Source organism: Orbicella faveolata, unplaced genomic scaffold (genome assembly GCF_042242905.1).
Source record: "Orbicella faveolata isolate gen_17 unplaced genomic scaffold, um_ofav_v1 contig_26, whole genome shotgun sequence".
Taxonomy (NCBI): Eukaryota; Metazoa; Cnidaria; class Anthozoa; order Scleractinia; family Merulinidae; genus Orbicella; species Orbicella faveolata.
The window spans coordinates 17,298,436-17,314,126 of NW_028301554.1; the positions used below are offsets into that span (position 1 = coordinate 17,298,436).

General features: G+C 38.7%; 2 protein-coding genes and 1 long non-coding RNA gene across 7 annotated transcripts; 1 reads left to right on the forward strand and 2 right to left on the reverse strand.

The window, feature by feature from the left end:
• Positions 1–729: 729 nt before the first annotated feature.
• On the forward strand, positions 730–2,681 carry LOC149108377 (uncharacterized). 2 transcript variants are annotated; one of them, XR_016209266.1, is made up of 3 exons: positions 730–877; positions 1,423–1,473; positions 2,089–2,681. It is a non-coding gene; the product is annotated as an uncharacterized LOC149108377 (long non-coding RNA). The 2 variants fall into 2 exon arrangements; XR_016209267.1 differs by lacking the exon at positions 1,423–1,473.
• A 905-nt stretch (positions 2,682–3,586) lies between these two features.
• On the reverse strand, positions 3,587–11,312 carry LOC110049284 (uncharacterized). Of its 4 annotated transcripts, none has more exons than XR_016208999.1 (4): positions 8,912–10,868; positions 8,193–8,382; positions 4,465–6,713; positions 3,587–4,139 (listed from the first exon to the last, which is right to left on the reverse strand). XR_016208999.1 is itself a non-coding variant. In XM_020755076.2 (4 exons), exons 2-4 carry the CDS (start codon positions 9,136–9,138, stop codon positions 5,109–5,111), a joined length of 2,022 nt encoding a protein of 673 aa, XP_020610735.2. In that variant the 5' UTR covers positions 9,139–9,175; positions 10,875–11,312; the 3' UTR covers positions 3,587–5,108. The 4 variants fall into 4 exon arrangements, 3 of the variants coding, with proteins under 3 accessions (XP_020610735.2, XP_020610734.2, XP_020610733.2); XM_020755076.2 differs by adding an exon at positions 10,875–11,312 and having other exon boundaries at positions 3,587–6,713; positions 8,912–9,175; XM_020755075.2 differs by having other exon boundaries at positions 3,587–6,713; positions 8,912–9,175; positions 10,355–10,868.
• Positions 11,313–11,572: 260 nt separating this feature from the next.
• Positions 11,573–15,657, reverse strand: LOC110049286 (NADH dehydrogenase [ubiquinone] 1 alpha subcomplex subunit 6-like). Its single transcript, XM_020755077.2, has 3 exons — positions 15,376–15,657; positions 13,231–13,359; positions 11,573–11,890 (listed from the first exon to the last, which is right to left on the reverse strand). The coding sequence occupies exons 1-3, from the start codon at positions 15,493–15,495 to the stop codon at positions 11,762–11,764; spliced, it is 378 nt and encodes a 125-aa protein (XP_020610736.1). The 5' UTR covers positions 15,496–15,657; the 3' UTR covers positions 11,573–11,761.
• Between the last annotated feature and the right edge of the window lie 34 nt (positions 15,658–15,691).

Here is a 15,691-nt window from a genome sequence, read left to right on the forward strand (position 1 = left end):
GATTGGGGAAAAGGGGAATGGAGGGACACCAGATGAAAGGTGTCCTTCCAGCCACAGGTTACCCGATAGCACTTTAGGTCAAAATAAACGCAATTAGGTGTCGCTTCTTGAATAAATCTTAATCATTACTTCGGGCCATATGAGAACAGTGATCTTGAATGTTGAAATAGTTTACAGCTCGTGTTAAAGGTTCCGTCTCTACTTTGGTTGAATAACAAAGCGGTTAATATTCACTTCAATGTCGAAGGCAATTCGAATTTGCTTGGTCCATGCCAGTTGCATCTGAACACGCTTGAGTGATAACTTTGGTTTTGGTTTAAGGACACTCAATTGAAAAACTTCCCTAATATGGGCCACACTCAACGCTAGGTATCGGTGACATAAGAGAGCAAAAATCTTGAAATGCTGACTGAATAGTTTATAATTAACAGAAAGAGTGAGGAAGGCACTGTTCCAGCCGTCCCTAGTTAACTAATAACACTATTGGTCACAAGCAACCCAAAGCATGGCGTCCTCAATTGCACTAAATGCTAGAGGCATATGAGACTCACAATTATCTCGAAATGTTAAAATATTTTACCAGTTCACGTAGGTGTGTCAGACTTAATGGATAAGGAAAGGGAATGAGAACGATTGGCCCATTAGTCATCACAAAGGAATGCTATCTAACTAGGTAGGTATCTATAATTTAACTGATGAGCCAGTAAATCTTAGGGAACTTGCCTTAACTTGAAAACAATCGCTTCACAAGAATCAAAAGGACGTACCTTCTTCAAGAAGAACTTTGTTCAGAGAGAATTTTCAAGCATGAAGGTTGCCGTGATCTTGTGCTTTGTTTTCCTGATGATTTACGCTGTTGAGGGCGAGAGTGAAGCTGGTAAGGACATTTTTCACTATGGAATACATAATTATTTAGTATACAAAGTACAACTTGACTGAAAAACGAATTCGATGTAATTACAGTGTTTGTTTTAAGATATGGTTTCACTGCACCAATACCATTGCTTAGTTTTGGGTTCAAAAAAAGACCTCCCACCAGCTTTTTATGATCAAGTCTTACTTCGCATTCGTGCTAAGTTCTTTACATGATCTATGCAGCGTGGTTACCGACTAATTGGCTTTAAAATAACCCGAAGATGAATCTGTTTTGAAATTTTAAATTAAGGACCTGGGCAGTGCGATATGCCGTTCAAATCTTAGGTTAGATCGCATGCAATAGTATTTACAAGATTAAAATCAACCGTCAGCTTAAGACGAAACATGCAGGCCTGGAAACCTTTCTTGTCGCTGATGACTTCCGTCCTTTACCGGATACGAAACAGCTAGGTTTTGTTTTGGATAGGCGCCAGCTTGTTATTGTTTAGCGCCAAAAGCTTAAATGTTAACTTTGCCGATACAAACAACTTATCTCTCTCGTTGTAGACGGCCCGGAAATCGTGGAGAAACGAAGTACGGAGACCGTACAAGTTGAAGGTAAGAGTTTTGTATGACTGACATTCTGTCCATGATGACAAGAAGAAATTCAAAAAATGTATATGGCTTGTGTCTGTAGCTGATATATAGCGTACGCTCTGATTGGCTAATTCTAGGGCATTACTGATTAACTACTTATTAACCGAGAGTGAGGTCTTTAAGGGAAAATCTCAGATCGAGACCTTGCCGTCGTATTGACCGAGCGATAGCGAGGTTAATACAGCAAGGCCGAGGTTTGAGATTTTTCCGTAAAGACCGAACGTTCGAGGTTAATAAGTTGTTTATTATATGGCTTTCTGCTTTGTTTTTACAAGCCCGTAGTCGGCCCGTGGGCATTACGGGAAAATAATGCCCTACAAATAACCAGTCAGAATGCGCGTTATATCAGTTACTAGAACAAGCCATATAATAATGTTTATTATTATTATTATTATTATTATTATTATTATTATTTATTTGCCATATAATAATCTGCCGTAATACCCACGGGCCGATTACGGGTCAGACGAACTTAACTAGGCGAAATAAGTGACTGAATAAACGACGACCAACACGTTCTATTTGTCTGCTTCAGACGGTAAATTACTCTTATCACCTTTCTTTTCTTTCTTCTAGATTGCAACTATGCTGAATCAAGAGTTACAGCCTGTGAAAATGAAGGAATATGCAAAAAGCTTGACTGGGGTGAAGGACTACGCAAGCATTACATCTGTAAATGCACACGCAGGTACTACGGACATACCTGTAGCCTTCGTAGCGTGCCTAACGTTGGATAATCAGAAGTCCTCACGACTCCTGATCTTCGGACCACTTTCTGAAGACAACTGAAAGACTGAGAAAAATACATACTAAGTCTATAAACGTTCGTAAATTGCAAAGATCTACTTAGCAAAAACAGCTGTATGAAGTTAATAAAATACAAAATAAAGTGGTGAGTCCGAAGCATACTTCAGTGAATAGAAGTGAAAGTCAACACGATCTCCCCGCTTGTACAAAGAGAGAAAGTTTGCCGTTGTTTGATGTCTCTGCTACAAGTCTCAGGCTGCGTCCATACTACACTGGAGGAATTTGAAAACGGCTCTGAAAACGCATCAAATGATTTCCGTCCTCACTACGAAGGAGGAATTTAAAAACGCAACAATCACCGGTCATCTTAGATTTGTGTTTGAGGAAAACTCGGGCAGGGAAATCACATGATTATCGTGACGTCATCGTTTTCGAAAATGTCCGTTTTCAAAATGTTTTTCTTCCACACGAAAACGCAAAGCCGGCGGTCTCAAATTCCTCCGGTTTGAAGAGCGTTTTCGAAAAGTTCCGTTTTCGTGACGGACTAGTGTGGACGGTACTGGGTCTAACTGTAGAAATAAAGCTGCGTTTTCAAATTTCTCCGGCGTACTGTGGACGGTGTCTTAAGATGTAACCTGCACTTACAAAGGGCGTGAACTGGTCCGCACTAAGCCAGTTCCCTGTCACATGTACTCACCGTTCAACTTTGTCGCTGCTATACATTCCCGTCACGTTCCATAATCTCTCGCGTTGCCCGACCTTATTACGATTTGATAGATCAAGGACCAAGCAACGAGTTCTCCTAATGCCCCCTTACCAGCGGCATCCTCGATCCCATGAACACAGAAGATTTATCAAAATGTCCGATCACACCCTTGGGGTTTGATAGCCTATCAACCTTTCCTAGATGGGAAGCAATTTCAACTGCTTAAAGGTGCGTAAGGTAACCTTAATGAGACGTGGTCGTTAATAAGATCGCTCGATTTCCCTAATACGCACGAGACAGACAGACACCCAAAATCCCTTCCAAATGTGGGCAAAACATGCATCGCTTGAAACCCAAAGATTCCTTCAAAAGCCAGAAAGAAATCCCAGCTGAAGACCTATCGGCTAGGGAGTCTCTTGTTGTCGGTATTTGCTTAGTGAATGGCACATTAGCTGGAAAGAGAAGTACTATCACAAGAAGCATTTAAGGATGACTCGCGTTTCTCGTACACATACCCCAGAGAAACCTTAAGAAACATTTTTCCACGTGTTCCGCCATACAACTCTTCCAAAAAGATCAAACGATCAAGTTATTTAAACAAAAACAACAAGCGAGCACCCATGCCGATTAACCAAGATGACCTTTATTTTAATTATATTAACGCTATTTTCCTCTTTACAAGCCTCTCTGTAAACTTTCAATTATATCAATACAGCAATTTCGATTTACCTTCCAGTATGAAGACATAAGTTACAAGACTGTTAGTTACATTTCCTGCATATATACAGAGTGAGCCTAACTGTGTCGTGCCAGAACCCAGACGAGTTTAGTGCTGCAAAGAATGTGCAAACTGGAGCATGGATAGATTGCGAATGCGGACGTATATACTTATCTCTTTACAGTTGCGAATTTTGCGAAGGCATGGGTTTAACCAGCTTAGCTTACCGATGTGAACTACATTCTATTTCGGTTGTAAAAGTCGAAGTAAAGTTATATTTATTTAGTAAAGCCAGGATGAATCTGTATCCTATTTACAACCTTGCGTCATGAAACAAATCTTTTTTTCTCCGCAAGTTACTGACGAGTTTGATATAAATGAAATAACCTGCATTTAAGTTCATTAATAGAAAAGTGTTTCCTATCGGACATGTACTTCGTTGAGTTATAATCTAGCCTGCGAACGCAGACGTATTTCCGGCTGTCGCTTGTCTCCGCCGAAAATAACGTCTACGAACCCGGGCCAGGAAACGATTTCTGTGACGTAATGACTTTTGTTTCTCTTTGGCCAATCAGATTCCATGATAGAATGAAACTCGAGTGCTCCTCGCAGCGAATACCTCACGCAGTAGTTCTGGGGCTACTTGAGTTAAACTGTGATCTGCTTAAAATTCCTACGTCACAGAAATCGTTTCCTGGCCCGGGTACGCAGACGTTATTTTCGGCGGAGAAGAGCGACAGCCGGAAATACGTTTGCGTTCGCAGGCTAGTTATAATATTGCCTTACTGATAATACCAAGGATGAATTTTGGATCCTTATCTGCCAGACGTGACGTTTAGAACATCCGTGCAAACTATACTCATGATCTCTCAGATCACAGCTAGTGTATAGGAGAATCTTTGTTTACAATATTTGCCTCATTACCATAAGCGATACAGTTTCTGATGGAGCTACAAAGAGATTAATACTGAATATTGAAAGGGCAAAGCACGATTAACTGTCCCAAGGAATTTGAGCGCGATGTATTGAATACTTTTTGCGCGACGAGTGTTTAAAAGCTCAAAATTTTATAAAGAATGCACGAGCTCATTAGCGCTTTTGTCACACAGAAATCTTGATGTTTTTGAAAGCCAATTTCTCCTTGAATATTACACCCAAAGAGCCAAAACTTTCACCACTTACTAAGTTTCACAAGCTCTTTCAGTTTTTCTAGTAAAATCGTGTCTAGCATGATGCCTTCTATGCGCAAAGTCGTATGTTAATGAGGAAAAATGTTAACAATGAAGTCAGCAAAGATTCGCCTATTACATGTAATACTAGACTTCTTTAATATGAAAAAAAGATGATGTTCAAAACATTCTATAATAATAATAATATTAATAATAATAATAATAATAATAATAATAATGATGAAAATAATAATTATCATCTATCATGAATTCCATTTAACGTTGAAAATTGTTGACCAGTCACTGGGACATGAAGAAGGTTCTTGTCAGAGTTTCTTAGTGCATCATTACCGGCCCTTGGAGATCGAATGACACTCTGCCGTGAAAATGACTTCCTTGACACGTAACTCGCCTTGACAAAGCTCTGCTTGGGAATCTGTTTGTTTGAATAAGCTTTCTTAGGGTTGGAGCTTCTTGAGGTTCTTGATAATTCTCGAAAAGTGTCATCACCATTCAAAGTGTTTTGCTCTGAAATGGAGCTTATTTCCGCGTAAAATAATTTGGATTCTTTTGAGCCAGTCGTCGGGAAATACCCACCGTAGACATGAGACCCACTCAATCTTTGAGGGTTGCAGCCCGACTGATGTCCTTGATGTACAGAATTGTTCACCATGTAAAATGTTGGTAGGGCCCTTGATCTGTTGGTATAGCTCATCTTTGGCACCACAGCTGATGACCTGGGAGAGGTCAGACTGGGTTGTTCCTTTGCTCCTCGTGTGGGGACCGCCCTCAGGTAATTACTAAGAGAGAGGTTACTGATTTCTCTCTTTAAATGAAAATCAGGAAGGCCTTGTCGCACTGTGGAACAACTACCTGGGGACTTTTCACGACCCTTTTCATCTGATGGATGTGTTACGCAACGTTCACTGTCTTCTTCTTTCAAAACGTTTTCTAAACCATCATCTTTTACGCCAGAGTTGTTTTGGAGTTCTTCTGGTGGTTTATCAGCGTCTTTCGTGGTGCTCGTTGTTGTCTTGATTCCATCTTCAGGGCTTTTAGTCGATGGTTTCTCTTTCTTCTCAGCCTTTCTTTTGGAATCAGATTCACCATCCACAGGATCATCAAATGCACCAAATGGAATTATAAACACTGGCCTAGGCTCTTGCTTGCTATTTTCACCTGAAATTTCCTTGCCAGCCTTGCTTGTCTTGTGCTTCGCGTCAGATCTCCCAAGAACAGGAAGCTTAATAAAAGGATCAGTGTTACCAGTGACAGTAACAGCAGCTGAGGTTCTGTAGTCACCATGCGAAAAGAATGAACTGTCGGCTGTCAGCAGCGTAGGAAAGCCATTTTGCAAATTCAAAGTGAAGTCTCTTCCCTTGCACTGAGTGTTAAAATGTCGCACTTTGTCGATGGGATCAATGAATGAATCTACCACTTGCCCTCCGGATACTGCTAAAGGCTCTTTAGTGAATCTGTAGTCACCATTCTCCTGAAGACGCTGAAACGTTTCTTTTAGCATTTTCTCACTGAAACCCTTACAGATCTTTCCTGGAAGTTGTTTAGGCGATTCATTATGTCTGCACGTGGCTGTCTTACATTTTTTGTCCTTGCATGCAGACCGCATTCGCAGGCTGCCCAGACTGTGAATTGAAGCCTCAGATATTTCCTTGGGTGAGCTGGATACACTCGACAAATGGGATTGGCGTTCATCTCTCCTGTTCAAAGGATTACAAGACTTGGATTTCCATCTTTTGGTAACACCCTCTTTTCTGGACTTCCCTGACTTGGAACTGTTGATTCGCATTGACTTACATCGAACAGCATCAAAGTATATGTTGCCTCCATACCCTTGCCAAATCTGCAGAGAAATACCAACAAGACAGAATCTTGGTAAACATACAAAGCTGAACATGTTTTGATGATTGTCTGCACATAATGGGGTTTAAAATCTAGCCTGTGTGGTGAACACAGGTCATTCCTCCCGAACTTTAGCCGTGTTTTTATCACTGTAAATACTATAGCTTTTGGGACTAGTTGTTGTATTTTTTTCGATGTGGAATTCTTTAAGTTTAAATTACAAAGGGAGACCTTGTACCTTGTAAGCAAATCAGGTTGGGGCTCTGTCCTTTCTGAAGTTTTGCTAGTAGGGGCTTATGGTGGTGGTGTTGATTGTCCCAGGGGGTACTCCCAATAATGGCCTATATGGGGAGGCTCTGCCCAAAAGGGGTACCTCTTTTCAGGCTTCAGGTATATAAGTTTAGGTGTATGAAAGGGCAGGGAAATCTGTCATTTAGTTATTAAGACTACTTTCACTTGGTTCATCACACCACACAAACAATATTGCATCTTTTAAGGTTACCGTAAACCTTCGCGGGTGTCCTTAGCGAACAAAAATATTACTGCGCTGTCTTAAAGACAACCACTACAAATTATATATCAATGCAAAGGTTATAGAATGCTCTATTCGATAAAAATTGTTTTGCCTCAATTTTTTTAATCATAAGGCGAGCGCAACCTAAAAGCACGAAACGACCGACGTTCCATTGAGCGAATTTATCGGGTATCAAACTCGACCGCATCAACAAAGCTACTGCATTATATCATTCACGTGGCATAAATCATCAAAACCGTGTGAGGGTTTGTCGATATTCCTATTGGTTGTTTTGGAAAATTTCTGTCAAGTTTGATGTCCAAAAATACAGCGACACGTTTTACGACGAAGGCCATTGCAGGAGATCAGTTTTGAAAAACGCAAATCCCCCGCCTTATGATTAAAACAAATTGAGGCAAAACAATTTTTATCGAATAGAGCATTCTATAACCTTTGCATTGATATATAATTTGTAGTGGTTGTCTTTAAGACAGCGTGGTAATATTTTTTTCGCTAAGGACATCCCCGAAGGTTTACGGTAACCTTAATGTTGGTGTAGTCTGTCCACAGACCCTCTATTTTGTCTTCATGATCAACGAAACTGAGTGTTAACTGCAGGGGATTTAAAAAAAGCCTGAACACAAGGGGGTGACCCTGTGGAAAGACTTATAACTAAGGTAGCAAAACAACACCTCTGATGAATTGAATCATGTTTGTTGTCACGTTTTAAAGAATAAGGATGGTTCATGTATCATTATTGCTTACGAGTCTTAGTTTCACGAGGTTCATATCTACTCCCTGCAAAGAGCAAATCGAGTCGAATTGTGAAGTACTTCAGACAAATTGACTCAAGTTTGCTGTCACGTTTTAAGAATGAGGAACATTCATGTATCGAATGTTGGTGTACACAATTAATTCATGTGGAAAATACATGTAAAGATTTAATCCTGGTGTATAATCATGTACCTTTAAGTCTTCACCCGTAGCCTGAGGCAGGAGTCCTAGTTGGTAATGGTCTGGTGGTGATGGCTCTGTCTTCGGTGTGGCAGATGGGTTACAGTCCCTGACGCTGTTGTATGACACCAGTGACATGTCGTCACAGTCAAGGGTTGCCACCAAATGGCGAATGATTTTTCTCTTGCCAGGGTGTTTTTCCCTGGAAATAAAAATGGCAAAGATTAAAGTAGTCTAAAATCCCTGTCTATGGCCATACAACCTTATCAGTAAAACACTCTGTGTTCATGGTCTCAAATAATAAAGTAATAACAATAATAACTTCATTGTCAATAATAATAATAATAATAATTATAATAATAATAATAATTAAAATATTCAAACAGGGAGCCCACTCCACATAAAGTGCTCTTCAGTGGGGCCCTGCATAAATGCATATGATGACATCAAATAAGTTCATTGAAATTTGATAAATTTATAGCCATGTGTAGAAAATAAACAGTTTTTAATTGGAAAACATATAATCATAATTGACTTGCCCTTGTTGATGGCAACTACTAAGATAATTTCCTTCTTCTTCAGAGTCTGTCCTTGTTACCAAGAAAAGGGGGGCCAAGAACTTAGAGTAAAATAGACTCTGTTTACAGCATTTGACCATGGTTGCCATTTATGTATATTATGGTTTAAATATCTACAGCATGGATGATCCATTTTCTGGCTGAAAGACTTACTCTGATTCCCTATTTGGCAGTTCATTATCCAACTTTTCTTGCTGTTCCACCTCGTCATCTTCTTCAACCAGTTCCCATTTACTGAGGTACTTGTCAGTTGCATAGTGACTGATCAAATCATGCCGGTCATCATCATCATAGTCACTCTCCAGATCTCCAATAGACAGCTCATCAACAGTCCTGCAAGGCTCAGTCAGCTGGTTCATTGTAGTAATGTCTAGTTTCATCCATGCTATTTTGGATAAGGGTCCTATAATTTGATAACTAAACATGGCAAAAAAATTATTATTATATGGCTGCGTCTCACAAGGACTGGGAACTACTGAATTCACAAGTTTGACTGGCTGAACGAGATTGAAAGTGGTCTAGATTTTTCCATCTAGACCGGCATCTAGACCGATGATGTTTTGTAGTGAAAAAGTTGCAAACTAAAGTGCAAAAATATTGAGTATTTTCTTCTACCAATATTTATTTATGGAAGTGCCAAAAAGCCTGATAAGAAAAAATGTAAAGAGGGCGAGCAAACTTTGGCAGAATTAAGTTCAGTTCATCGCCGTTCGCAAGCAAAATGTCAGTTACTACAAACTAGTCGCATTAAAACGAATTAAGTTGTTCCTGTTTGTGCCATATATGGGAGAATCTTCACCTCGGTGTACAGACCTCACTGCGTTCCGTCTGCGCTCACAACCTCAGTCGATTCTCGATTGAAGAGTTAGACTTCTTAAATTGCTATTAAATTTGTGATTTGCACGAGAAAAAAATATTGGTGCAATCTTTTGTATAAAAGCAATTGCTTGAAGCCAAAAAGCTGGAAGAAAACTTAAATGTTTCAAGAATACAGTCAAAATTTCAAAGATTTCAAGAGTAAAATAATAACTCTTCAAAATGTAAACAAATGTAAATCCATACAGAACTTAATCTAAAAATTTTGACATATATTTCTACACTATCATGGGCAAAGATACTAACACAGTATTATATTGTGATAACAATACTGCAGGTACAATGTACTTAGACTACATTTTAAATAATGAAATTATGATTAAATATAAGCTTGTCTCCTTGTGCTTAAGCATACATTTCCTTTGCAAATAACATTCAACAAAATATTGATGAAGTTAAGCTTATACCATGCGTACGCGTGTATATATGTGTATTGGCATTATCTGACAATCTAGTCCATAATTTTAGCGTGTGTTAGCGTGTATAACAACACAGTATTAGAATAATCAGACAACATTGACTACAGTTTTTGGAACGTCTAAGGCAAGGTTTGTATCGAACAAATTTGAATGTTTTATTGATCTGCTCTCGAATGTTTTCGATAAATATTAATACTTACATGTAATATCTGATTGTGTCAAGCTCGGTTCTATAACTTATGATCTTGAAATAAACTGTTCTGTTGAAGCATCAATAATTGAATAATATAAAATTACTCACGGTTTTCTGATTTATTCCTTGTTTCCTCGATCTTTCTCCGCACACAGAGTTGAGCAAATAAACGTCCACTGCGCATTCGTTCGCACAACTTTATTCCCGTTCGAGGGGAGCGTTTTTAAGATGTGATTCGAAATGGCGCGTTTAATTTGTTAATGACAACTAACTTCCTCGACCTTGCTTCGCAACCAAATTATGCATAAAAAGAACAATGCCCAACACTATTAATATTCATGTTTCAATTAGACATTTCCTTTTAATCCTTTGCTTAGATGAATGCATACAAAAAGCGCATTCACCAGAAGTAATTCGGAAAGAAAAGCTCTTCGTTAGCACGTCGTCAAGGTAGCGGCTTCCTTGAACAGTTTTGAATGCAAACGCATAAAATTACTAACCGCAATTTCGAAAAAGCAAATCTTAGTTTGTTCTGAATATTATTTAGTCTAACACAATCAAAAGAGAAAAGAAGTGCGATGTAAAAATCACTTAATTTAGACAAAAAAAGAAATAAACTTAGGCTTACCTCTCCAATGCATAACAAAGATGGCGTCGCTTTCTGGACGAAACAGTAGTTTTCTTGTAGGGGATGGGCAGGGGGGTGTAGAGCAACAAGCGTGTTGGGAACGGGTGAGAGAAAATTAACTCTCCCTACCCCTAGACGCTTTCCCATCTATCTGAAGTTAATTGGCAAAAGTTCCTTTGAAAGAAGTCTGGTCTTCAAAAACTGTTCATTTCATTACCAGATCTGCAAAATGCCCTCATGATAAATATCTGGATTAACCTTCATAGCCTGTGATCGCAGACGTATTTCCAGCTATTGTTTGTCTCCGCTGAACATATAAGACAAGCAACAGCCGGAAATACGTCTGCATTTTGCAGGCTACCTCAGAAAAACTTTATCAGCCCATTCCTGTGACATATTTATTTTCATATGCACCTTATTGGGCAATGCATTAAATCTCATAATTTTAGTTCTCTAGCTATCAGCAACTAATTACATGATTTGTTTGTCCTTCCACCATTTGCCAGAAATTGCCTGATAAATATGATGAATTTTTTGGGGGCACTAGTCTACTTATGCACTCACAGTTGTAGCTTGTGCTGGATAACTTTTTGTTTAATAACGATAAAATTTAAAAAATTATACTGGATGATGCAAAGCAAGGCGAGCATGCTTAGATATCAACAATTTTGTAGATCTATTCAATAACAAGTCAGAGAAAAGATTTCATTCTAGTGTAATGATAAATGGATCTTATTTACATTTACTTGACAGCTTGTTTCTGGGTTAAAAACATCCTCACAGACCAGAGACAAAAAACACAGAAATTCACTCAAAATAGAACTGATCATTCCAATTTTAAGAAGGAAATCTTTGTTCCTTTTAAACATCCAACACAGAAATCAATATTAGTCATATCCATCATAGAATTTTGCCAGAAACTCTGTTTTCCTGGGTTTTTCAGTTTCCTTAAAGTATCGCATGACATGTGTTGGCTGCTTCCACAAATTATGTGTTTCTTCAAGCTCCATTTTACCCTGAGAAAAAAAAGAACATACCAGTTAATGGATTGATCAATCAATCAATCAATCAATCAATCAATCAATCAATCAATCAATCAATCAATCAATCAATCAATCAATCAATCAAACAAGCAATCAATCCATTCATCCATCTGTCCGTCCATACATCAGTCAGTCAGTCAGCCAGCCAGCCAGCCAGCCAGCCAGCCAGCCAGCCAGCCAGCCAGTCTCTCAGTCAGTCAGTCAGTCAGTCAGTCACTCACTCACTCAGTCAGTCAGTCACTCAGTCAGTCAGTCACTCAGTCAATCAGTCAGTCAGTCAGTCAGTCAGTCAGTCAAAGAAAACTTGGGGTTTGAGTCATTATAAAAATCATAGCCATGGATTTTGCTCCCAAGATCATAGTAAGTGATGAACATTCATGTTCCTTTGGAATACTGTAAATCTCATATTGTGCCCCTGCTTGGGTGGTGGCGGTGGTGGGAGGGGGGTGGATTTCAAACATTAGTGATTTAACCCTTCATCTGAGCAAACTGTGACAAGGGCTAATGCTTGAAATAACAGCTCCACTAACTCACATCAATATCTAATCTAAATCTAATCAACTTCAGTTGGATACATAGCTCAGTGTTTCACTTGGCAGTTAACCTTTGAGCATTAGACAGGAGATATGCTATTGTCCATACATTTCCACTCTTAATTTAGCAAGAGCATCAAATATGTCAACTAATTTAGAACAAAAAATGAAGCATATCAGAAAGAGACATTTCCCAAGGTAGCAATATTTTCAAATTCTGGCAAAGCCTGACATGCACTTTTAAAGTTGAAAATAAAAGATCAGGCAACTGACAGCACACACGAACATTCATCCCAGAATGGGACAGGTTAGGGATGTGCAAAGGATCTTTTGGGAGATAGATCCTGGCAGTTTTAGGGGGGCTAAGTACCAAGGTTCTTATTTTACAGAATGCTATTAATCATTCGTGTTCTGTTCAACACATTTTAAAAAGAAAGATGCACACACTCTTTTTACAGCATTTGAAATACATGTAGTTTACCAATGTCTTTAAATGCAGGGGTTTCCTTCAGGGCAAGGCACTGGCAAACTGACTGGCTCTGAGGCCAATTTTGCGCCCCTGGTTCAACCATTTGGAGGTTTTTTGGTAAAGAAGCTCAGTTCTAAAAGTTTTCCCTGCCTGTGAAAACCAATTGTCTTACTGCTAAAATGTAAAAGAAACCCCTGTTTAAATGTTACTTTTGTCGCAGCCACATTGTAACTAGCCAAACACAAGTTCCTCAGGCAGATGAGTGTACAATACAAAGAGTGCTAAAGTACAGAAGCCTTAAACAAACCCACCTTGATGACCAACATATCAATCACCCTGATGTCTCGGACATGAGCATTTTTCATAAATTCCTCTCGCACCTTTGCACGACCAGTTTTGGTAGTGATTTCCAGAGCAAATACCTCTATGGCATGTGGAACCTAAGAAAGTGAAGACAATGAGAACAAAATACATATATCTTGCCATGCATAATGTTTTACAACAGGCCTAAGTCAGATATAATGCTTTATATTAAAAAAATGAAAAAAGAAATGAAAATTTATTGATTAGTAGTTTGAATTTTTTGCAAAATGCACCATGGAATTCCATTCTTTTTAGCCCTCTGTTTATCTGTGTTGCGGTTTCAAATGCCTCTTCAAGGGTTAAGTTTTGTGAAAACGTTGGCAACATTTGGAATTATTTCCGTAACAGACCCACCTCTACAAAATATGACTAATATCGTTTGCCTCTGTTGACTCAAATTTTCAAAGAGCCACCACTAATATCGTATAAAAGAGGTAAATCCCTAAAAGACATACTCGTAAGAGCAAAACTATAAAGGGGTCATATATTACATGGTACAAAAGTTTCCATTGTTAGAAGTTGTGCAGGCCTGTCACTCCTTGCTAATTCCTACTATAAACCCCTGTAGACCATGCTGACTTTGGTCCACCAATTTTTCAAAATCAGGGTAGTTTTCCACACACTTTATCTCTGAAACAAAGTCGCTGACCCTCAATTTTTTGGCATTTCTGACACAAGTAACGCTTTGCCTGACTGTAGTAAAAATTGAAAAAAAAATCTATCGACGGGAAAATTTTCATGCGACTGTCTTTAAATAAACAAAATTGTGTTTATCTTTTCAGTCATTAGTCAAGCTCTTAACGGTATAGATTTAGCATCTCCGTTGTTTCTCTCACGTGTTGTGAAACTAGATTTGAATGAATTTGACAACTTTCACCACAGTCGGATTGGCCCTAATGCTGTTAAGCAAAGACATGTCAGATCACATTTCAATATTTAATGTCTTAGCAAATTGATCAATAAAATTGAGCCAACCAAAAGTAAGTGAAGAGGTGTCTTAATTCCAAGGTGTGGTAATCAAACTTACACAAAAATACAATTATAAGGTATAAATATACTTTGCTTACGGTATTTTTACTACCCAGGTTGCTGTCAGTTGCAAAGAAATGGATGTAAGCCTATTTACTTTACTTCACACTTTGTTGATATAACTATTCAAGGGGGCTTAAAAGATGAAATGTGAATTTCAACACTTTCAACCAACACTAATTGCTCTCATTATGTCTGCATTGTTTGGATGGATGCCAAGGAAGAACTTTCCCCATTTCCTGGGCAGTTCTTCTCAATGGGTGTGATTTTAAAATGTGCAAGGATAAAAAAGCTCTTGAAAGTGTCAAATAGTTATCGTAAACTGGACATTTCAAGCTTAACCCTTCTTCAGTATGTTGAAATGAGCAAGCCATGCCATGCGAAAAAACTCTATGCATATGCATACATGGAAAGTGCATGCATGAAGTACAATAGAGTAAACAAAGGCATCCTGCTATAATTGCACAAATGAAAACCATAGTTTTAGCTTGTGTTTGTATATACTTGAAATACAGCCACAAGAAATCTGCTACTGTGATAGATCCTACTAAAGCTGCTTTTCGTGTGCCTGAGTAAAAAAAATTAGAATGCCAACCCATAAGATTTGCAGACAGTATTGGATCAAGATAAATTAATTTTGAAAGGGCTACTGCTACAAACAACATAACTAGTGAGCGTGTTACAGCCGCTATGCTCGGCCTTGATAAGCTAAATGACTCTCAATAATATCAAACTACGAAATTTGTAACGCCGCAATGGCCTTTGATATCAGCTGATATCAGGTCATATATTTAAGAGACAGGTTTGCACTTTGAACAATATTTGAAGTTATAAAACATCGATCGGAAAATCTACAACTGGTGTGGAACCTTCATAAACGCCTTCTTGTGCTCCTAAACCTATCTATTTCACAATTATTCCTTAGCCACCGAAATACATCTCTGATCATTTGGTGGTACCATAAGTGACACCATTGATAACACTCCATTTTGTGATCATTCGCGTTCAAGACGTTCATGCTACAAACAGTGCCTTGAAAGGCAAACTCAATACAAAATTATTACCTCTCTCCACCAAGCTCGATAAAGGTTCAAAACTCTTCGTCTTGCTTCTACGTGGCTTGTTGAGAGAAGCGGTTTAAACACCGCTTTCCCCGCAGTCTCTGCAACTTGTTTAGCCGCCATCTTGAAAGCATGCACCAAAGGTCCACGGGAAATATTTTACTACTAGTTCCAGTCTTCTGGGGTACTGCCCGAAAAGCCTTAACCGTGAGGTAAATAAAATGAAACCTGGGGCGTTAAATGGACTCACAGTGGTTAAAAAAAAAAAAAAAAAAAAATTGACCGAAAAAGTGACAAAAATCACATCTTCTATGTAACA